General features: G+C 37.8%; 1 protein-coding gene across 3 annotated transcripts in view; it reads left to right on the top strand.

Moving 5' to 3' along the window:
• Nucleotides 1-24,688, top strand: part of FSTL4 (follistatin like 4) — a 419,610-nt gene that overhangs the window by 243,918 nt on the left and 151,004 nt on the right. For all 3 annotated transcript variants that reach the window (XM_088134769.1, XM_088134770.1, XM_088134768.1), the window contains one exon: nucleotides 13,238-13,358. In XM_088134769.1, the coding sequence (XP_087990895.1) occupies nucleotides 13,238-13,358 (121 nt within the window). The remainder of the gene's footprint in view (nucleotides 1-13,237; nucleotides 13,359-24,688) is intronic.

The raw sequence follows: 24,688 nt of genomic DNA, 5'->3' as shown, positions 1-24,688 counted from the left end.
TCACTTTGCTGCTGCAGCCCTAACAATAATATGTATGTGGTAGAAATAAATCTTTCCTTCCATTCCTACCTGATTTGGAGCAGAAAAGCTTTAAAAAAATAGTAGATTTAGAGGTGATAGGTGGGAGACAAGGAGAAAGATTAAAAATTCATTGGGAGGAGAGAATTGAATTTCTTGCAATCCTGATTGACAGAACAAGGAGGTCCAATTTAACATACACATGCTTCGAATAAACCAAACTGCATCTCAGTTGGGGAGATGAATTGGTTTCCTTCAGTCCAAGAGAAATGAAAAGAGAGCCTATCATTGGGTTAAAAAAAACTGAAGGCAAATGGAGGCCTTAATTCATGTGCAAAGTCTTGGCAGAAGAAATGAAAAGCGGTATACTGTCAAAGAGTAAATTAGTTATAACAGTGTCTAAAACACCACATGTTTTTATCAACAATGCATTGTAGGTCACAGAAATCATCATCATCATCATCATCCTCCAGTGAGGCACTACCTTGACATGATGGTAGGGCTTGTGTGCTCCAAGGAAGGTGAGAGCTATGACAGAGGTTCCACCACACTGGACAGGTCTCATCAGAGGAGGCGGACAAAGAGTGTCTCTCCCATAAACAATATGGTGAGGCGTAAATTACAGAAACCTATATCAGATCAATCATTGCCTGTGTCAACAAGGAACGCACTAGGTGTTCTAGTTCCTGGATATCTGGTGACAAGTGGACTACAAGACTCAGGACTGTTGGCTGAGCAACCAGGGCCAGCAGCTGCAGGACTACTGGAAGAAAAGTTATTTACCCGTCGCAAATATACAAAGACTGAAAACAAGGAAATAATGATCTGCTATTACAAATCAAGTCCAACAAGAACAGAATATCTGAAAAGAATACACCACTTCTGGAAAGAACAACATCTAGAATCAGAAATAACAGAACAGAGACTAGCAGATCTACACTGATTTATAATATGAAATAAAGTATTCACAGAAGTAGAATTGGAAGAACTACAAAGATCTACCCAGGGCAAAGAAACCAAAGCCTTGCCAGAAGTAGTTCAGACTGTAGAGGCAAACCAGGGGGAATTGGTAGTAGAGGAAGCAAGCATAGCTTGTTTTCATCCCAAACCAGGCACCCTCTCCTCTGCCTTCTCCTTAGAAAGAACGAAGTCCTCTAACTAAATAATGAGGAATTGAAACAAGGAATAATTGAGCATCTAGAACAGCACAGAAAGAACAGAATAAGGTTGCCTGTATTTAAGTTTGTTACAAAGAAGTAGCTAGCACACGTATTAAAAAGTATCAGTACTGTAATATCAAATATAAGCACCGGCTCATTGCAAGAAACAAACCAACTGATGTACAGCATGGCTGCAGTTACAACTGAATACCTTGGATGCAAAATCAACAAACAAGAAAAAAATCCAAACAGTGTACCACCAAACTGGAAGATCAGGTTGGAAAATAAGATCAGCATGCTAAGATCAGATGCAAGCAAGCTAGAACAGATGAAACAAGAGAAGCTGAAGAACAAGAAGACCAAAGAATACCTGATCAAGAAATATCATCTAGAAATAAGGAACATCAAAGAAGCACTGGAAATAACAAAGCAGCAAATAACAGCCATAGCCAAAAGGATCAGCAGATATGAAGATCGAATTACACACTACAGGCAGAATCTCCAATTTCAGTCGAATCAGAAATGTTTCTAGCAATCCGTCAGTGGAGAGACTGCAATGAACCAGTCAACACCTGCCAAAGAAGAAACAGTGAAATTCTGGGCACAGCTATGGGACAACCCAAAGAAATACAACAAGAATGCAGCTTGAATAAAGGAGGTGGATAAGAATAAAAAAGAAGCTGAAATGAAAGAACTTGTAATAACAACAGAAATGGTGGAGAAAAGGGCAAGGAAGATCAAGAATTGTTCAGTATCAGGTGAAGATGAACTGCATGTTGTTTGAACTTCAAACAACAGCATGACAAAGTAGCAACAATGGTGTATTAGAATATCTGCAAGAAATACCATTTGCCTGCAAGCAAGAACTGGTGGGACCACAAAACAGACAAAGTAATAGAAAATGAAGAAGCTAAAGCGCTCTGGGATTTTAGAACTCACAGAAAAGCACCTGCCACACAACACCCCAGACATAACAACTGTTGATAAGAAAGACAAAAAGGTCTGGATAGTGGACACTGCAATAGCCGGAGACAGCAGAATAGAAGAGAAAGAACTGAAGAAAATCACAAAATATAAAGACCTGCAAATAGAAGTAGAACAACTATGGCAAAAGAAAGCAAAGATAGTACCAATAGTAATAGGTCCCAATCCCAAAACATCTGGAGCATCACTTGAGCACCATTGGCATTGGCAAAATCACCATCAGCAAATCGCAAAAGGCAGCTTTACTTGGAACAGCTTATATCCTGCAACATTACCTTTAACACGATCAAACAAGAGCATCTGCCTATCCCAGGTCCTTGGGAAGGACTCAATAGGTGAATAAAAATGCCAAATCCAATCTAGACATCTGGCTGACTGTGCAACTAACAACAACAACAATAATTTCTCATCCTTCATTTTATATCAAGACTTATCACTAGTATTATTTATAGCACTATGATGTTTGAAAAAGAATAGAGCCCCAGTAAGGTGTCCAGGAGTATAATCACAATGAGAAGTAAAGCAAAGATGTACAGACCATCCCAATCGCAGGCTGCCACAGCCAAGCCATGATTATATCTATCTACTTGATGGCTTTTTGATGATATATGATAATGATGCTTTCCCTCTTTCTGAGGAGTAAAAAATTCCAGAAGTTGGCTACAGTGTTTGTTTCCATTAAAATAAGGGAGGTTTGGGAGCATCATGGTAATATTTGTTCTGTTTATAATTATTCAAGCAGCATCTAAACAAATGAGTACTGTTAAATAAGGAAGTCAGTAAATGTGCTCACGATCTATTAATTTGAGACTTTGTGACTTGATTATCTAATGTGTATTCCCACATTTACCAGGACTGTACAAATTCTGGAAATTATTTGGAAGAAGATCCCCATGCAAGTTAGTGTCTCTCTGCTGCTCATTACAAAATCCTGTGTATATAAGCCCAAACAAAATGTGCCACGCCTTACAAGTCACAGATTTCCTTAAAGTAGTGGCATCTTTTTTTCAGGTTCACATAGAAGCCTGAAGAAAGTGAGGTTGCTTGCATGAATAGCAGAGAAATCCAAAGTTTATTAAGGACTGAGGTGGGGATAAAACCCACAAACAAACAAACAAACAAACAAACATACAAGCAAGCCACACTTGTACAAGGTCCAAAGCTTTCTTCTGAGCCATTTTCAACAGCTCATATATTTACTTTTGTGAGACCCAGGATCATCACCAGAAGCTCTGTTCTGAATACTCTCTCTGACAGTCAGAGGTTGACTTTGACAAAGAAGTTCTTCTCAGATGTGTCCTTCTAACTGTGGAATGATCTCCTGAGGAAAGATTGCCTGGCATTTACATTAATGACTTTGCCTCTGGTGTGAGGCAGCAATACTTCCAGTTTCATCACCCTTTTTAATGCCAAGTTAATATTATTTTAACAATATTTTAATATATCTTAACATCCTTTAAAATGTGATACTTTCAGTATTAATCCCTGCTTTGTGGAAATTAGTGCTTTTACCATTACCTAGCTTTCTCTAATGTGTTATTGTTTTTATCTTTCCCACCCCAAACTGCTGAAAAGATATTATGTAAAGAGAATCAGGATTCAGTTTGTCTGTCCATCCTTCTGTGCATCAGCAGGACAAGTCTCTGAAACCAGAACAGAATGGGACCAAATTTGGTGTGGCAGGAGAAACCAGCAAAGGAAAGATAGAGTTCAAAATGGATCAAGTCGAGACAGGGGTTGTGGAGAAACATCCCAGATTTTTTTCCCAAATGCATCCCTGGAGAAGGTAATTGCACAATGGGTTGGAATGTTGCCAGCTGCTCCAGAAATCCCACTCCTTCCTCAATTCTGGTCATATGATCCAAAGCAAAGTTACTATTGAAGGGTTGGAAAAAAATCCATGTCATGTTCTGCAGGATGTCTATACCTGGATTTCTTATTATTATTATGATTGGTTGCACAGTCAGCCAGTTGTTTAGACTGGATTTGGCATTTTTATCCACCTATCAAGTCCTTCCAAGGACCTGGGATAGGCAGATGTTGTTTGATGGTTTGATCATGTTAAAATATAAAGCATACCTACCAGGTCCTAGTATGGCACATCCAACACCTTTGCTTCAGGAGCTGCATTGGGTATCAATTTGCTTCAATTCAAGGTGTTGGTTATCTCTTTTAAAGCCCTACATGGCATGGGACCAGGTTACCTGAGGGTCTGTCTCATCCCCATTATGTTGACCCATCCCACCCAGTCAGGCAGAGAAGGTATGTTACGGATTCCATCTACAAAAGAATGTCAACTGGCAGGGCCCAGGAGGAAAGCCTTCTCTGCCATTGGCTCCACCCTATGGAACACTCTTCCCCCAGAGGTGAAGTGGGCCCCCACCCTCCCAGCCTTCCAGAAAGGGATGAAGACCTGGCTCTGCCAACATGCGTCGGGTGTGAAGAGTAGCAACCAGCCCTGGGGGTTGCTGGCACCTTGAAGATGCTCCTGCAGGTTAACAAACATCACTTACCATCAATTTACCTTGGAAGATGTTATTTATTACTTGAACATTGGTTTATTGTATTTTAGTCAGTTTTTATTTTTGTGTTTACTGTAAGCCACCCAGAGTTGCTCACTGAGTGAGACAGGCGGTGACTAAACTTGAAATATAAATAAATAAAATGCAACTACCACAATATAGGCCTGTTCAGTATGTTTAATCTTCTCTAACATTCCCTTTTTTTTACCCAGCTACCCATATCATTTTTTTAATACAGCTGACCATAAAAAGCTATATTGTTTTACAAGTTTTGCACAAATATTTGCAGTTTTATATTAAATCTTTAACCTGAGAATAACAAACATCAGATGATTCTGTGTATTCCTAGCATCAGTACTGGGAGATCAAAAGAAGTCCATGATGGAAGATAAGAAAATGGGCTTTCATGATTGCCATTATACTTTTGCAAGAAATATTGGCCAAGTATTATGATACCTCTCAGAAACAATGTATTTCTGTCTACTGCCTTGGGGAGCGATGGCGTGTCATCGTTAGGGATTAGCCAACCTGATTGGGTCTGTTCTGTTTAACTCTCTTATTTAAATTCCCAATCCAGCAGATATATTTGTTCCAATCTTTAATTATACACCCATAGGATAATTTGTCAGACTGAGCCTAGGGACATCAGGGTTACAAACTTTGAGAAAAGGATAAGAGTCTCATTTTATTTTTAAAAATGAAAAAGCCCAGAATGTTTACAATAATGCTGAGCTCTTTGAGAACTAGGGGTTTCTTTTTTTGGTCTTTCAGACTGGTCATGTGACCACTCAGAACTCGTGTCAGTGTTTTAAATCTCGACATCATCATTTGCAGACACCCTTAGGAAAGCATTCTGATCAAAATTAACATTGCATTCTGTAGAAAACTGATTAGCTAAAATCACGAGCTGATAATCATAATGAATGTTTTTTATGTATTAGCCACAATGAGTACTGCAATATCATAATCAAACAGCAGCCCAGGGAATAAAGGATATGGGTACTCCATAAGCCATATGTAAAATTATAATTAGCTCCAATAGATAGATAAATAGATAGATATCAGCTGCTTTATGGTCTGAGAGCACTCTGTTTCAGTCCTATCTAACTAGCTTTGGAAGGACAAGCTGCCCATCTTAATTATCATAATAGCATGACATATATTGCGATGCTTTTAATGGGTTATTTAGCAAAATCAGCTACTTGACTGAATCGTTGTGGTAGATCAAAGCAGGGCAGACTATCTAATAGCCAATATGCCTTTAACCCATGACTGAGCACTAATTGTTTGAACATATATGTGATAATATTTGTCTGGCTTAAAATACCATAAAATAACTTTGTGCCGTGTGGTTGAATGATAAAGCAAAGTGTAAATGTATTCATACATTACAACTAGCTTCTACATTTGATAAATATGCCAATATATATATGAATTGATCTTCATTATTTTACTGGCAAAATGCCCATCATCATAGCTAGTGGGTGCATTTGGAGAGATGTTTGTGTATTGCTAGGCTGTTCTTTCATTCAGACTCTCTTTTGCTGGAGAGTGAGCCAGTCAGTATCATGATTACTAAGCTGCAAAACTTTACTTTTCTGCCATTGAAGCCATTAACTGGAACTGAGGAAAGTAAGGAGTTTCACTCAGGTGATACCTCTGCATAATGGGCTAGATCTATTCCCTGGAGCTTCTGATTTCTCTTACTGAGAATCCAACCTCTTTATATTTGCAGGACTAATTCCAAGTCTTTTCTTTCTCATCATTTTAGAGTTGCCTTCTCCAAGTTGGTGTTCTCCAGAGTTGCTGAACTTTGCATGGACTAGTCATAGTGCCTAGGAATTCCAGGGGTTGTTATTCCAAATATCTAGGAAGCACCAGGCTGAGGAAGATCACACAATCTAATTTATATGACAGTTATTGGTAAGAGAGGGAGAGGAGGGAGACTAAGACTGAGAGTGAGACTGAGACTCATAGCTTTGCTGGAGAAAGGGCAAAGCATGAACAGAGATGACTATTCTGTGATTCTTTAGATGTAAGGCCAATGGTGAGAGAAGCTGGCAGATATAATTGAGCAACAATATCAGTTAAGTTGACCATGTGTATTGTCGAAGGCTTTCACAGCCAGCATACAATGGCTAGTGTGGGTCTTCCGGGCTGTGTGGCCATGTTCTTGAAGTTTTGTTTCCTAATGTTTCGCCAGCACCTGTGACCGGCATCTTCAGAGTGCAGGAGCACAGACAGGAGCAGTTCTCTCTGTGCCCAGGGTGATGTGACCCTTTTGTGGGTATTTATAGAGATCTGGGGGGAGGGGAAGGGGGGATTGGGTGTGTGTGTGTGTGGGGGGGTTGAGTTATTGAGTGGCTGCTTGTTTTGGTGTCAGCATCTGTGTGTATCTTCCTGGGGATTAGGCAGGGTTTTTTCTTCTATTGAATTGTTAACGAGGGGCTGCTGGGGGTGATTAGCAAGTTCATTGTGTGAACTGTTCACATGTCCTGGTGGTTGAGCTGAGTTCATTGACCTTTTGCAAGCTGTATTTTTCAGGATTGGTAGCCAGGTTTTGTTGATTTTTAGACTCTCCTCTTTTTTATTGAAACTGTGCTGGTGCTTGTGAATCTCAATGGCTTCCCGGTATAGCCTGGTATAGTGGCTGTTGGTGTTGTCCAGTATCTCTGTGTTTTCAAATAGGATTTTGTGTCCAGTGTGCTTGAGACCATGTTCAGCTACTGCAGATTTTTCTGGTTGCTGTAGTCTGCAGTGCCTTTCGTGTTCTTTTATCCTGGTATGGATGCTGTGTTTTGTGGTCCCGATGTATACTTGCCCGCAACTGCATGGTATGCGGTATACTCCTGCGGCGGTGAGGGGATCCCTTTTGTCTTTTGCTGATTTTAGCACTTCTTGTACTTTTCTGGTGGGTCTGAAGATTGTTTGGACTGTACCCCAACAGTCTGGTTCCGATTTGTGGATGACACCTTTGCAATTTGGAGTCAGGATGAAGAAGACCTAGAGAAGTTCCTGAACCACCTAAACAGCGTCCACCCCAATATACAATTCACCATGGAAAAAGAAGTGGACGGCCAACTTCCATTTCTAGACACGTTGGTCATACGCAAACCAGACCTCAAATTAGGACACAAAGTCTACAGAAAACCCACCCACACAGACCGGTACCTACACAAAAACTCCAACCACCACCCACATCAGAAAAGAGGCATTATCAAAACCCTCATGGATCGTGCCAATCGGATCTGCGAAACCCAATTCCTAAACTCTGAACTTAACCATCTTAATTGGGTCCTACAAGCGAATGGCTACTCCAAAAATGAAATAAAAAGAGCCATCAAACCAAGAAAGCAACATGCGACTGAAGAAGAAAAACAGCCACCCACCAACAAAGTATTTCTGCCCTATATCAAAGGGGTCACAGACCGCATGGGAAAACTGATGGAAAAACACAATTTCCAAACAATCTTCAGACCCACCAGAAAAGTACAAGAAGTGCTAAAATCATGGCTGCGAAAGCCGGGACAGCTCCAAAGGAAGAAGGAAGAGAGGGGTGTCAACTGGGTGAGATGGACTTTTACTATTCAACTATTCTTAGAGAACACCTTAAGTAACTTAAAGAGATTTTTAAAAGTGAAGAAAAGTGGATTAAGCGGCGAGATTGAGCCTTATAAAAAAAGGGGGGGAAATTTTTTTTCTTTTCAACTTTCCCTTTTTAGTGGAATTGGCAAGATGTTTTTCTCTTAAAAAAATATATTTTTAACTGGATTGGCTTTTTCTTTTTAATAATAACTCTTTATCTTAAGCCTTTTTTCTAAGATTTATTTATTGTTATAAGAAATTTATACTTTTTGATTTTGAAATGGGGAAAGTGGAGTTAAGAGAAAGTAAATGAAAGAAAGTTGCACTGCCATCTAGAGGCTCGACATAGTGCTTTTTTTCTTCTATTGTGATGCATGCTCAAGGACCCTGTGCTTTCTAAAAAGATAGTGGGATGTGCATGTTTATACAGGTGCCATCCGTAACTATAAACAAGAAAGTGGAGTTGAAAGCGATTTTGAAAATATCAAGATGGAAAGTTTGAGCTAGTCACAAGAGCCCTGATCAGTGGCGTAGCTCTTCTTTCTGCTAGAAGCTCTGTTTTGCTCTCCATTCCCCCCTCAGTTGGATTTTTTTTTAAAGAGACTTAGTCTTTTCCCTCCTCTTCCTTTTTTTTTTTTTTTTCTCCTCTTGCTTTTTTTTTTCTTATTTTTGGCAAGAATAAAGATAAAGAATCCTTTGACTCAATGAAGGTTTATCAAGATAATAAACTATACGAGAAACACAATGCAGAAAAAGATCTTTAAACTATTGAGGATGACTATAAAAAACTGGAAGAAGAGCTGCAGAAATTCCCGCAAAAAAAAAAGAAAAAAGATATTAAAGCTAAAATGGACTTAATTAAACATAAAACGGGATCAATGGAAAAGGAGGAAATAGTACAAGAAATCAGAAACATTAAACAGAATTATTGTGAGGCTTATAAACTGAGAATTAAAAGGGTTAATCAACTGATAAATGAAGAGGGATAGACTTGTTCTTGGCACTGAGGGTGAGAAAAAGATTATACAAGATTATAATGGAAAATCGTATTAAGAGAATGCACAAAAAGAAGAAGTAAAACAATATTGAAAGAAACTACTTCAGATGTTTAAAGAAAAAACGAGGGGAATACAACAATGATGGAACTGACAGAAGCTTCAAAAAGCAGAATGTTTGAAAGGACATTTATTATTGCTTTCTCTTATCCAATAATATAGAAAAAGGAATAAATAGCTAGATATTTTGGGATATTGAATGAAAAGGGTGAACTCAAAATTATGCAAGCGCTGGAATAAAGTATAAATCTGAGATATATAGTTAAAAATTGTATTTGATTGTAAATGTTTCAAGAGATTAGACTAAAATTTATATATGGTTGAATATAGTAACATATAGATTTTAAACTAGAGACATTTTTGTTGAAACATGTAGTGAAGAATCTGGTTAGAATTGTAACCCGGTTAGAACTGTAACTGATATTGTAACTGATACTGGTTAGAACTGTAACTTTTAAGGATTGGAAAAATTAAAAAGTACTTATGCAGGAGGAAGTTATTGAAAATTATGGAATGTGCAGAGATGAGTTAAATTGAGATTTGAAATTAGAGTAAGAAGATAAGTAATTTTATATGACACTGAGAAAATATAGTAATGTAATGGATTAGGAAATTTTATAATAGAAATTTGATATTAATTATTATATATATATACATATAATCGATAGATGAAAATGTATTACTAATCCTATTGAAAGTTAAAATTTCTTGTAATAAATGATTCTATAGATTAGCTATGAATGATTAATAATTGTTAATTGATAAGTATATAAGTATATTTTGAATAGATGATATGAGAATTTAAGATTATGAAAGGGGTACCAATGAGTTGGTAACTGGTTGACACACGTTATAAAATGGAAGATGCTTTTTTTATGCCTTTCTATGTTTTTGTTTGTTCATGTATGTTTTGTGTTTGTTGTAAAAATAAAAAAAATATTTAATAATAAAAAAAAAAAACAGTATCCATACCAGGATAAAAGAACACGAAAGGCACTGCAGACTACAGCAACCAGAAAAATCTGCAGTAGCTGAACATGGTCTCAAGCACACTGGACACAAAATCCTATTTGAAAACACAGAGATACTGGACAACACCAACAGCCACTATACCAGGCTATACCGGGAAGCCATTGAGATTCACAAGCACCAGCACAGTTTCAATAAAAAAGAGGAGAGTCTAAAAATCAACAAAACCTGGCTACCAATCTTGAAAAATACAGCTTGCAAAAGGTCAACGAACTCAGCTCAACCACCAGGACATGTGAACAGTTCACACAATGAACTTGCTAATCACCCCCAGCAGCCCCTCATTAACAATTCAATAGAAGAAAAAACCCTGCCTAATCCCCAGGAAGATACACACAGATGCTGACACCAAAACAAGCAGCCACTCAATAACTCAACCCCCCCCACACACACACCCAATCCCCCTTCCCCCCAGATCTCTATAAATACCCACAAAAGGGTCACATCACCCTGGGCACAGAGAGAACTGCTCCTGTCTGTACTCCTGCACTCTGAAGATGCCGGTCACAGGTGCTGGCGAAACATTAGGAAACAAAACTTCAAGAACACGGCTACACAGCCCGGAAGACCCACACCAGCCATCGTGACCATGTGTAATTAGAGAAAGTCCAGTATATATAGAGACTTAGATAACTCAGCCTTCAAAGAGTTATAGTCTGCTGTGGGTTTCTTCTCTGTAAAGGTAAGGCCAACCTGGTTAGGAAGGCATCCACAGGATACAAAACTTTTATCAAAATGATGCCAGCAAAATCACATAATCACAAACTTTGCCCTTTCATACATGCATGTGATGTCATGCCATGTGTACAAAAGGGGTCGGACTTCTGTTATAACAGAGAGACACTCCTTTCACTGTGGACAACTCTGGCTGGATGATCAGTTTTCTGACCCTGCTCTGTACAGTTTATACTGAGCTTTGTACCTTAATTATTAAATGGGACCATCGAATTGGTAGAACTGAAGAAATTGCTTTGCGTTACTTTGCAATTTATTTTCATTTGCCAAATTAGGTATCAGACTGTTATCTAATATCAACTGGATCTCTCACTTACATAAAATCATTTTCAACCAACTTCCTTCCTGTATACTATTAGTATAGTTGTGTATTGCAAATTGGTAGAATGATCTTAAAAAAATTATTTGTAAAACCTTACATTAGCTATTCATGGCTATTCTGTTCATTTCAGAAGTTCAGTTGAAAGTCAGGAAAAATGTTTTAAATGTAGAGAATATTGTACAACAGTCTATATAATTGTTGAAAAAAGCACCACCAACTGTGTCTCAAACTTCCACATGTTGAACAGGAAAATAAAAGAAAAAGAAACTAGAATTTCATTCTGGGAAAGTCGCCAACTTATTTACTTCAATAAATGTCAATTATTTTCAGCAAGAAAATGTCCTTAGCAATAAAAAAAAAACCAGAAGATCAATATTTGTTCTTTTAATTCTTGGTCCCATTCCAGTTTTAGAAAAACCTGATTGAAATCCTCCTCCCCAATTTATTCTTATGAAGTATCAAATGAACATCTGAGTTATATATGTGCCAGGTACAGCTGCGGTAATTGAAATGTTATTTTCATTAAAAATGTTCATGCATTTATGGAATTAGTTTCATAAATCTACTCAATAGGAGGTGCTAAAATGGTTTCTAGCATGACATTAAATCAAAGAAACATGTCAGTACTGTGAACAGGTAATCAATTCACACTTCAAACCCTGACTCAGGGAAATTTCTATCTGTAAGAGATTGATTCCAGAAGTTATGGTTGATTTTGCTTTTATTGAACATTATACATGGTAAGTAAAAACTTGTTGCTTTTTTAAAAACATCATTACTTGAAAATGTAATTGAAATGGACCAAGTCTGGAATTATAAGCAAAACAAAAGACTCCTGGACTATATCAGGAAAGATTTTAGCACTCTGGAAATAAACAGTACATCTTTATGGTTTCCCCTGCCATCTTGTTTTCCTATAAAGATTCTGCATATCTGATGATCCTTGATCTTTATTCTTGGCTAAATTATATGCATTATTATTTTAAATATTAAAATTATGGTTATATATTATTCTGTTGTCATTCTGTGTAATTGCCCATGGCTAGAACAAATAAGGCTATTTGATTTAATAATTTATTAAATTGGTTATAACATTTCTTTATATAAGTTTGTCTCCCAACCTATATCAGTGATAGCAAGGCAATTTCATACAACTGAGAACTAAGGATAATCATAAGAAAAAGTGGCATTGTGAACAGATTGTAGCTATATACACCCATCCTATTCTGTTTGTGTCCTTAGTTGATTAACTTTGGACAGACCAAAACGCTCTCTCATCCTACTTGTCCCACAACAATAACCCTTTGAGATAGACCAGGCTGAGAAAGAATGACCAGCCAAAAATCACCCAGTGAACTACCATGGTTGAGAATGGACTACAACCTTGGTCTCCCATCTTGTAGTCCAACACCTTAACTGCGACATTATACTGGTTCTCATTCTCTCTTGTTGTCTTTCCTATCCTTGCCCTTCCTGCTTCAGCCACTGTTTGGAAAATCAGTGAAGATATAGTTATATGCTGTCCCAACAAAATATTCCATCAGGTGATAAGAAGCAACTGATCTCCCGAGGGCATGGTCATCAGCCATACAATCAGACTTTGCTGTATTTACTGCGTAGCTCTGCACGAGTTCTGATTCCGGGACTAAATTTGTGCCAAACTCAATTACTTGCCATCAATAAGAAACTGATGGCAAGACTCCAGAAAGGCTCTGCATGGATTACAATATTTAAAATACATAATTTAAGAAACACGACTCCCTCAGTCATGTAATTAAAATGATAGCCAAATGTGAATAATTCCAACTCTTTCTTTTTTATTCATAGCTGAAAAAAAGGGAGGATCTGGAAGATGATTTTTTGAATTGTACTCCAGAAGATCTTCTTCGATTTGATGATTACAACCATGATGGTTACCTAACTCTGCAGGAACTCTATACTGCATTCCGTAAGTAATAACTTATCTCTGTATGTGTCTTTCTCTTTCACTGCTGCAGAATGACGGAAGGGTGGAAAATGGTCTTCTTCCCTTGCAGGGAGCCAGTAATATCTGTCTTCCTTGAACCTTCCCAAATCTTCCCAAGCAACGGTTAATATATATTTTGTGTGTCATCATTTTCAGTAGCAAATGACTGCCAGAAGTGAAGGTCTGAGAAGGAAAGAGAATAGATAATTTGATTAGTGGAGGGAGAGGAATACAATCAGTTCAAGGAGCTGTAAATGCCCACTTCCTGCCATTGCTTCAGGGGTAGGGGGATATTAAGAGAACATGCAGGAGAGGGGAGATTTGGGCACCATTTGTTGTTAATCAGCGAAGGCAAACCAAATGTTCACTGTGGTTAGAGATTTCTTCTGTAATTTCACTTAGTTCATATTCCTGTTCTAATCTTACTTTTGTATATCTATATACTGTATATATCATGTAAGGTGTACATTCTTCTTGAAGAATTATGATAAACTTATTTGCCATTGCAATATGGTTTTGTTTCTTAATGGACAAATAACTATTTAAACTTAGAGATATAGGAGTGATTTCACTGTACGTAGCAAAAGGATATAGGGCTCCTTCTTTTTCTCAGGAAATAAGAATTTATGGAACAGAAATCCATGGAAGATTGCTTTAGGAATGGCTTTGACCCTTGTAGTTCACTGTTATTGGCAATACTGGCGATATTATGTAGAATGTTATTGCTTGTTATCCATATGGAAGAAATACTATAGTTTGTTGATGTTAATGTTTAATTCTTCTTTGTCTACTAATGGAAAGAATCTGTGTGACACTTGGTTTGTTTTAGCACTGAGAAATATGAGAGTTTGCCAGTAAGGCTTATGGGTTTTCTTTTAATATCTAACAGAGAATGGTGTCAACCTAATTCTTCACTTGTCTTTATTGTGAATAGGTAACAGTACTTCAAATAGCTTCTAAACTCAACTCTTCAACATTTTTTTTCATCCAGTAAAAGAGTCATATTATTCTTATGGTGAAAGATAATTTTAATGTGATATTTGATGCCACAATGATTATGACTGAAGTACACTCCAGGGTTCCCTTCAACTTCAGCTCTCATAAAATCCAAGTGTAGTTCATAATAGACCTGTCCCCTTCCCTAGCTAGTGTGATCTGCACTCAATTAGTTTCAGTCTTGAACTCTAATATTTCTGAATTATAGTTCCTATAGCCTCCTGGTTCACTTAATCTAGATCTCATAATTACAGTGGAAAGTGCATTTAGACTTCAAGGATGACATCTAGCAAGAGTCTGTTGTTGCTACCCAGCCCCCATTCTGGATCCCTCTCATTATAGTGTAAGTTTGTTTTAGAAGGGCAATATAGCATGGAAAATTTAGAGGTAATTTCTCTACTTGATTCTTGCTGGGAAATTCCCAGAAATACCACAAGATTTCTGATAGTTCTTTAAGAAAGCTGAGACAAATAACAAGATGAGTTCGGTCAGGCACATTTATTTATCACTAGTACAAATATTGCTTTATAGAAGTTAGGTCCCTAGAGGACATAGTCAACTGTACTCAAAAGTATTTTCAGTAGGATTCTGATTTTAAGAATATATATCTCAGTAAGACAATATTAATTCGTTTGAGAAGTTTCTGCTTTTGGAGGTTTGAAGACATACATTGATTTATTCTCCCTTTGATGTTTGGAATTTGAGAATGAAAGTTCTACTCTTGCACCGGGAGTGGTATTTTGCATCATGAATACCTTCCTGTTCCAGATTTGTCACCTGGACATAGAAAATATATTGTGAAATAGCTTTTGATCTTCTTTTCCAATGCTTTATTTTGCTCAACATCTTTCTTAAACACAAACAAAAAGGAAAGAGAAGCCTCTTGTTTTTATGTAGCTGTTTGAAGTGATTTCTAAGGGTCTGGACTGGAAAAATGTAACATTTAATTATCATATTGGATCTGTTTTATGTTCTCAGTGGAGAACATAATCCATTGCCAGGTTCCTGGAATAATAGATATGAATTTAAAAATAAGGCTTTGTGATAATGGAATATGAGAAAACATTTTGAATTTGAAATATCATTTAAGTGCTCCAAGTATGAATCAAAATACATCTTTGGAAAGTTCTGTTTCAGGGTGCAAGAAAAACCCACAGTGCAAGTAAAGAGGTTGGCTGTTTTGAATCTTCTGCCTATTCTGCCCACTGCAGCTGGACTGTAGTTTTATGGCTTGCGATGAGGCAGCTTTGCTTTTCTCCCACACTAGCCTGGCCAGCACCACAGCAGCACTGGTCTTGTCCTTGCTGCTACTGGTCCAGACTGAATAGGATGATGTGGTAGTGGGGCACTTGGAGGAAAGAAGCGCGTGACCAGGCAGAAGAATGCTGCTCATGGATGCATGCTTGCCAGCCTTCCTTGCTGGATTTCTTTTTATTGCTGTAGGGAAGTTACAATTCATATGATTATATATGTATGCATGTATGTGTGCCTTTGAGTCAGTCTTGACTCCTGGCAACTGCCTGGACACATCCCTGCAGTTTTCTTGGCAAGATTTTTCAGAAGTGGTTTGCCCTTGCCTTCTTCTTCTGAGGGCTGAGAGAAAGTGACTGGCCCCAGGTCACCCAGCTGGCTCTGTGCCTAAGGCAGGACTGGAACTCACAATCTCCTGGTTTCTAGCCTGATGCCTTAACCACGAAACCAAACTATTCATATGGGTAGCGTCCATTTAATATTGTGCTGTGCTTTATTCTGCAGGCAGATAATGCAAATATGTGCCTGCATTCTAGTTTATTTCACACACAAGGCTTGCTTATGTTGAAGTGGTTTTATAAAGATGATGAGTTAAAGCTGACAGAATTGTAAAGTGCATTTCTTTTTACCTGCTTTTGGTCAAAGCTTTGCATAGGACACTGACTTTGCATAGGACACTGTTGAATTAATGATTCAGAAGATTTATTTTAAAAACATTGAAATTACTTTTCTCTGTTCTTTCTTTTTGGAAGTGGAGATTTCTAATATCAGATTCTAATCCAAACAGATTTTTCAGCTAGTTAGGAGGCAAGTGTGTTGCCATTGTTTTCTATAGGGATTTATTTTAATGTTTTCAAAAATATTTTTAAAATCGTATCCTTGGCCAGTTTTATGCAATTTTGATGGTCGACAGCAGTACATATGCTTGTGGTCATGGACTGAAAAAGAAAGAAGTAGCAGCTGCTCTGAAATTCTCATTGTTTCCTAGGTCTAGAAACTCAAAACATATTGAGATTTGTTTAGATGGACACAAAATACTGAAGCGTTTTGTTTTGTTTTGTTTTGTTTTGACAATAGACATTTAAGAGAAACATTTCAATGAAATGATTCAAATGGTCCTATTTTATTCTAAACTTGAAACAAAACAAAACACTGTGTTGCATTCAAGCCTCTATCATAAATTGAATTAAGTTCACCATAAAAAACTGAGATATACTTAATAAGAGTATATCATTAGTTTTCAAAGGGAAAGATAATTGTCAGGCCCAGCCCAAGAACAACGATGAAACAGTCCAGTCCAGTCTAGTACAGTTCCTTTATTAGCTTACACCTTATAGACAGAATCTTGCCAAACTAAATCTATACTACAGCAACTAGTGGATATACCCTGGAGATTCTACGGACTGGCTATCCTGAACCTCTTTCACTTCTCACGCTCTCTCTGTGGACTATTTATTTTTATTATTATTAAATTTGTATGCCGCCCATCTCCCCCGAACGGGTGACTCTGCCTCTTGCCGCCTCCTCCTCCTCCCTCCTAGAATGCAACCCCTCCTTCCTGATAGCCTTGATCTCCCACATCACTCTCCTCCTCGTAGATACATTCCATCACAATAATGTACAGTAAGTTAAATTGCAACATTTGTGGTTTGGAAATAGGCAATGAAATCTGAGACAAGTTCAAAAAGTTATATAGAGCTGAAGATTAGTAAGAAGGGTTAACATCATAAGTTAAACCCAAAATGAACTGTAGTCCTATGATAGTTTCCAGTGTAACCTTTCACATAAAGAGTGTATGACTGTACTATGTGTATTTCTGTACTGATGGAATAGGGATGTTAACAGTGTATTGATTTGCAAGGCAAGCTCTAGATTAGAGTCTTAACTTGCTTAGAATTGTGTGAATATGCTTGGGCGTATTTAACTTTGGTTGTGCTTATGACATACTGGCCAAAATGTGTCAAAACTGACCACTTCTGTCCTGACTTTTAGCAGTTGGTGAATACATGGAACAAAGGAAAGACATAGGTTTAATAATTAATGAAATGGCTAACATATATGTGAAGAAAGTATGAATTTATATTACCTTTTTTTTTTTTTTTGGTCTGCGCTCAGTCATTGCTAACCCTGCAGTGATTGCTTGGACGAATCCTTGCAGTTTTCAAGGCAATTGTTTTTCGGAAGTGGTTTGCCAGAGCCTCCTTCCTGAGCAGAGCCCAGCTGGTGTGCGCAGGAGGCGGGGTTTCCGTTGCTTCGCGCCCTTTTCAGGCGCGCATGGTTTTTCGCGCTTACTGGCAACTGCTCCCAACTCCTTTTTGCAAGGCGCCGCCAGCATTTTTCCTCCCACCGGAGTGAGAGTACCCATTTATCTACTCACATGAGTTTTCGACCTGTTGGGTTGACAGGAACTGGGGAGGAAACAGGAACTCACCCTGTTTAACGCAAAGGCTGGACTCGAACCACTGAAGCGTCAGCCATTTCTGGCCGGCAACTTTCAGCGTCATTAAGCCACTGCGCCACCGCGTTACCTAGAGTGGTACAAGTACAAGTTTCTAAGACAGAAGGCTAGACTTCTCAAACCTTCTTTCCCTGGGTTTCTGGTTCTTTACAACCTGACTCCAGCCTTGGAGTATTGGCTAGGTAGCTCTTATTTCCATCATCTGTCTTTCAGGGGATACTCCATCTGGCATCCTCCCCCAAACCTAGTTTTTAAAACTCTCACAACCTCTGCTGCTTTTCTGGCAATTAAACATGCAAATGTTGAACTATGGCCTATATTGCAATCTACATGTTGCACCATGTAATTTAGAGGTATGTGCCCAAGGTTTCAGCACTTCTGCTCCCATTCCTCAAGAGGTAGACCACACACCAAGGAAGGAAGGAAGGAAGGAAGGAAGGAAGGAAGGAAGGAAGGAAGGAAGGAAGGAAGGAAGGAAGGAAGGAAGGAAGGAAGGAAGGAAGGAAGGAAGGAAGGAAGGAAGGAAAGAAAAATCCCTTTTAAATGTTAAATATCCAAAATGTTAAATTCAAAAGCGAAGGAAATACAGTAAATTAAAGATCTATTCAGATTATGGGGGAAAACATGATTAAAAAGAAAATTTATTAGAGAAGATTTAATGCTCCCAGGAGATCATAAGATGCCACTGCCCTGCTAATAAATGAGCATTCTCCCAGGATCTATAAATAGTTACTGGAGAAAGTTTCAAATTAATTATTACATATCAGAAAAGATTCTAAAGAGAATTTAGTTTTTCACGCACATCATGTGGCCATGCATAAAAACCTGAAATAAACCCAATTACTGAACTTGTACAGAGAAATAAAAACAACATGAGATGTTAGCACAGCACAGTCAAACAAATTATTATTAGCACAGATTTCTGTCTAAGCTTGTTATCTCTTTCTTTAGAACTAGCATTCCCTTGAAACAGATGTGCTTTCTATCTTTATTATCTGGGCATTCTCCAGTTCCCTGGCAAGTTCAAACTTTAATCAGAGGCTATATCTTTTCTCAGCTCACAGCTCCTTTTTTCCATTCCCTTCTCTAGTTCTGCCTTTGTCTTTTTTTCTATGTCCAGCAGGGGCTGTGGGTATCTCTCTATGGCTGCATGACCACAAAAGAAAAAAGACAAAAATACCGGGTCTCCTCAAGGAACTGTGGATTCTGAGTCTGTAGTCTATGCTGCTGGGAATGTTTATTAGCTTGTCTGAGTTCTGCAATGGAACTAGAGTCACAATGTGCATGTTATGGTCCAGTGAACAGCGATAGCGGAACATAATTTAGGGATCAAAGGAGGAATTTTCTCGAGCAGTAAAGTCCTTTCCATTGGCAGACAGATTCTGTTGGATTTCGCCCTCATTTTCCCTTGCCCCATTACTCCATCAGTCTTTCTTCCAGCAATACCCCCTCTTTCCAACTGACCCCTTTCCTTCTACTCAAAGTCATCTTTTCATTCCCAATTAACTCAGTGGTGGCAATTCAAAAGTAGAAGGTGGAATTTACAGTATCTGTATTCCTCTCCTGTTCTTTGTCTGTTGGGATGGAACATAGTGCAGATGGCTGCCAACAGACCTAATAAAAATCAGTTGTTCCAAAGAGCTTCCATGATGGGGGCTGGTAGAGAATAGAGAGAAGATACTATTCAAAATAATATTTGTGTCGAGTTTGCTGGGAGGCAAATAAAGGAGGAAGCCTTCTGTCCTTTATATAAATGTCTACACTGGAAAAGTATTGGGAAATTAGTGTCATATTTGAGACAAGAATTACAGGCCCCTAAGGCTCATATGTTCAAGGTCAGCAATGAAACTCTTGAAGACATCACAAAAACAAAAAAGGAATGAAATGAAAAGAAGTCAGTATACCTAAAATAGTAATGTGACCAATAGGCTTATTGTATGTCTGTGATGCTTAATAAGTCCCTGTACATGGAATCAGATTTTTTAAAATTAGCAATAATATAATCTAAGGCATTTGAAAGAACAATACTTAAAAATTGTACTGGAAACAATTATCACACTCAAAGTATTGCATAGTAAATATCAATGTTTAGTTCTAATTCACCTGAAACAGAAATACAACTTTCCAAAAGCCATTCTTTCCAGTTGTTCAGTTACCATTATTTACGCTCTCTTTTCTTCCATTTTTTATAGAGGGAAGCAAAGTGTGCATTTCCCCCCCCCCCCCCCACATTTCTACGGCAGGCATAGGCCAATAGAGCATTATCACTCTTCAGATCTATAAAAAGAAGTTGGCCTTGGGATTTTTTTTTTTAAACATTGGCAAGCGCATTAAAATACAGTTGCTCAGCATGCTTTGCAATCTAATTAATAACATTGCTCAATGACATCACCAATTCAAAGTATAATTTATTGTTTCTCAAAGTAGTTGTCTTAGACTTGTTTCAGCCTACTATCCTTTGTTATAGTGCTGTTGTTTGAAGGAAGGATGAAGTTGGCCTTGTGGATTGGATGGCAATATTGTTCATTTTTCTTGCTACATTTGGTTTCTAAAATTTCCATTTTTTCTATATTTGCTTATGACTGTGAAATTGTGAGCTATGCCCTAAAGTGCCCCAGACCCTTTTGTTGTTTCCATTGATATGAATCACTAAAAATTTAAATAAAAGATGTGGCCTTGAAAGACACCCACACCTATACCCACACAGAGAGACCAAACTATTTTAATGCTACAATGCAGTCCTGATCAATTGTAAATAAGCCACATTTGGATGTCAGAACCCTTGTTTTCTTGTGTCAAGTGTTAGTTTGTAAGGATCTGGGGACAGGAACTTTTAAACTCAGCTCTTTTTCCTCTCCCCATTTCTACACCCTAATAGAGCCCCCACTTGACGCTTCTTATCCTTATGCCAGGTAGCACTTGGTGATTGACATATGCAGCCTTCTTGCCCTGTTGTTCCTTTCAACCTCCAGCAAACAACCCAGCCAGGTTGTTTTCTGAAAGCTATTATTGTTATAATCATTGGGTCATTCTTGTAAAGAAAGACTTTTTAAAAGATGGCATTTTGCTTTGTTTCCCCATTTAGCTTTTTAACAGCAACAGGAACAAATTGTCCATGGGCACACTACTTGGTAGCCACCAAAGGAGATCTTCTAAAGCATGCTGGTGCCTTTAGGTGCCTTCTCATGAGTTAATCCCTGAACAGACTTACTCAATCTGGTCTCTTGAATTGAAAAGTATTGGATTATAATTCTCATTATCCCTGGATAACAACAACAACAGTAATAATAATAAATTTTGATGCTGCCAGGTTCCCAGCAACTCCCATGGTTAGCCTGGCTATGAATGTTTTGCCTAGAAATGATACAAATTATAATCCAGTATATCTGGAAGTAATCAAGTTTGGCTTTCAAATATGCAAATCATCACTTTAGCTTGCAATCCCAAAGTGATGACTATGCATATATGAAACAACCTTTGGAGGTGGGCTAGCAAGGTATAAACCTGGCTGTTTCCACACTGACAGACCTAATGAAGATCAGCTAATAATAAACTAGAGCATAGAGTAATCCCAATTAACTGACTTGGAAACAATGCAGTAATTTGGAAAGCTCATGGCCCAGCTGAGAAGGTCTTTAAATAGGCTCAGATGACTGCTTTTGAATAAAGCTATTCGGATTAAATTTGAGTGAAGGTCATTAAAATTAGGCAAGTCACTTTTGGCTTTAATTTTATATCATTCTCTGATGAAATGAAGAGGGAAATTTTTTGGCAGATGGGATGTTCTGGCTGGAGAAATAATAATGCTATCTTCCAATGCTATATAATGTAATCAATGTGGGCAGGTCAATTAGCAATACAAATGTGTCAAAAAGAAAGAAAACATGTATTCAGTCACAATGATTCTGTCTTGTCAACATAGTGTGGATTAATAACATATCATTAACTTGAAGTTAAAGTCTGTGTAAATTGTAACTCACCGCTCATTAGAATTCTGGAAAATGGCATTCACTTCTAACAGCCTGGGTTGGATAACAGAATATTTCCAGACTCTCAAAAGCTCACTGGAGTATATGATGAACTCCAAAACACTTTAAGAAAAAAAAGTTTTGTTTTGTTTTTTAATTGTGGCCACTAATAACACAGTGGAATAATCTATAGTTCTGTCCCAGTTTATTTTATTTTTTAAAAAAATCAATATGAACATAAATATAATGTTGAATATATAGTTTCTACAGAACACTTTCCTGCATTCATTCATTCATTCATTCATTCATTCATTCATTCATTCATTCATTCATTTGCCATTCCCCTCCCCAACTAGTTATCTAGTTAGGGAAATATGGATGTTCTTTGTCCTTGTCGTCTTCCAGAATTGGTTGGTTGGATTTTTCTTTTTAAAACTTCACAGTATTTACTGTTAATTGATTGATCATGTGCCATCAAGTCATTGTCCACTCTTAGCGACTGCATGGTTAGATTTTCTCCATGAAGATCTGTCCCTAACCTGCTTCTTCAGGTCTTCCAATGGTGCACTCATTACCAGCATAATTCAGTCCATCCACCTTACTTCTGGTGATCCTCTTCTTTTCTTTCCTTCTACCTTTCTTAGCACTGGAGCTTTCTTCAGAGTGCTAGCTCTTTGCATAATGTATCCAAGGTAGGATAATTTGAACCTGGTCATTTGTGCCTCAAGTGAGGTTTCCAAGTTGTTTTGTTCAATGATCCATTTGTTTATTTTCTCAGCTGTCCATAATATTCTCAGGAGTTTTCTCCAACCCCAAATTTCAAAAGTGTTAATACTCTTCCTATCCTGCTTCTTCAAAGCCCAACTTCCACTTCCTTAGAGTGTCATAGGGAATACCATGGCTTGCACAATTCTGATCACTGTAGGTATAGACCACATCATGTCACATCATCATACACATCTTTTCCAAGACCTTCATGGCTGCTCTCCCAGATGCTGGTCTGTGATGTATTTCCTGACTGCTTGTTCCTTTACAATTAATGGTTGATCCTAAAAGGCAGAAGCTACAGTTAGAAGATACCTTAATTGTCAATTCTAAGGTTGATTGTTGTACCTGCTGTCATTAGTTTGGTCTTCCTTATATTTAATTTTAGTCCCATTTTTTTCACTGTGCTCCTAGACTTTTATTACTAGAGTTTGCAGATCATTTCCATTTTCAGCTATTAGAGTTGTATCATCAACATGTGGAGGTTATTGATATTTCTTCCTCTAGTTTTAAGGCCATATTCATTTTCTTCCAATCCAGCTTCCCTTAATATATATTCATCAAATAGGTTGAATAAATAAGGGAGAGTATACAGCCTTGTTGCACTCCTTTGTCAACCTGGAGCTAGTCTGTTTCGCCATGTTCTGTCCGTGCTGTGGCTTTCTGACCTGGATATAAATTTTGCATGAGGACAATAAGATGTTCTGGGATTCCCATTTTTCTAAGTACTTTCCACAGCTTGACATGATCAACACAATAAAAGGTCTTTCTATAATCAGTGAAGCACATACTGACTTCTTTTTGGTATTCTTTGGCTTTCTCAACTATGCAGCATGCATCAGTAATAATGCTTTCTGTTCCTTGTGCCATCTTGAACATCTGACTTCTCCTTTTCTTTGTAGGGCTCTACTGTGTTGGATGATCCTAAGGATTATTTATGAACTTGTGAAATTAAGGATATTGTATGATTGTTTGCATATTCTGTTGAAGTCTCCTTTTTTTGGTACTGGAATGTCTTATTACTCGACATGAATTCATGCAACACTGTTTTACACATGGCTGCTTTGAAGTTACCATATTTTTCCGTCTATAAGACGATACTTTTTTCTAAAATCGTTACACTAAAAATTGAAGGGCGTCTTATGCAAGGAAATAAGCCAAGGAGAGAACCGCACAGTTGTGAAACTTCCCATACTTTGTCTCTGCAAACAGGCTTCCTCCAATCACGAGCCTCCAATCATGAGTGAAATACCTTGTCTCTGCAAACAGACTTCCTCCAATCACAAGCCTTATGTAACTGATGTCAGCTGATGTTGTACAAACCAATTGGAGGAAGTCTGTTTGCAGAGACAAGCTATCGGCAGTTTCACTCATGACTGAATGTAATCAGTTATGCAAAAGAGCATGGAAATAGAGCTGCAGAGAGACAGTTTGGACCTCCTCCCACTGAATGTATCATGTAAATATTACCTAATTGCTAAATAAATATGTGTTCTGCTTTATCTTTAAAATATTGATTTCTTAATTTTGGGTTGGAAAAGTGGGGGTTGTCTTGTACATGGGGACATGTTATAGATGGAAAAATACGGTATATCCCTTGAGTTAAATAAATGCCTAACAGTTTCCAGTTTCTCATGGCCATAGGATAACCCTAAAGTATCTCCCAGTTGGATGTTGTTTTGCCCATCAGGTTTTAATCACTTTAGTATATGATTTTCTGTCTCGTTCCTACCATTTTTGGTTCCAAAGTAGGAAGTAGTCTATTACTTTATTATCATTGACTTGTCTCTCTTGTATGCAATGCTATAGCTAAACTTCAAAGGCATCCTAGAAATCAAAGGTGCATCAGTCCCCCCAAATCAGACTGAGGCAAT

This window comes from Python bivittatus, unplaced genomic scaffold (assembly GCF_059951505.1).
Source record: "Python bivittatus isolate LINGU-HERP-01145 unplaced genomic scaffold, Pbiv_v1 ctg000080_np1212, whole genome shotgun sequence".
Lineage (NCBI taxonomy): Eukaryota > Metazoa > Chordata > Lepidosauria > Squamata > Pythonidae > Python > Python bivittatus.
Note: the sequence above shows the minus strand (reverse complement) of the source record. Positions and strands in the feature narration are given on the sequence as shown.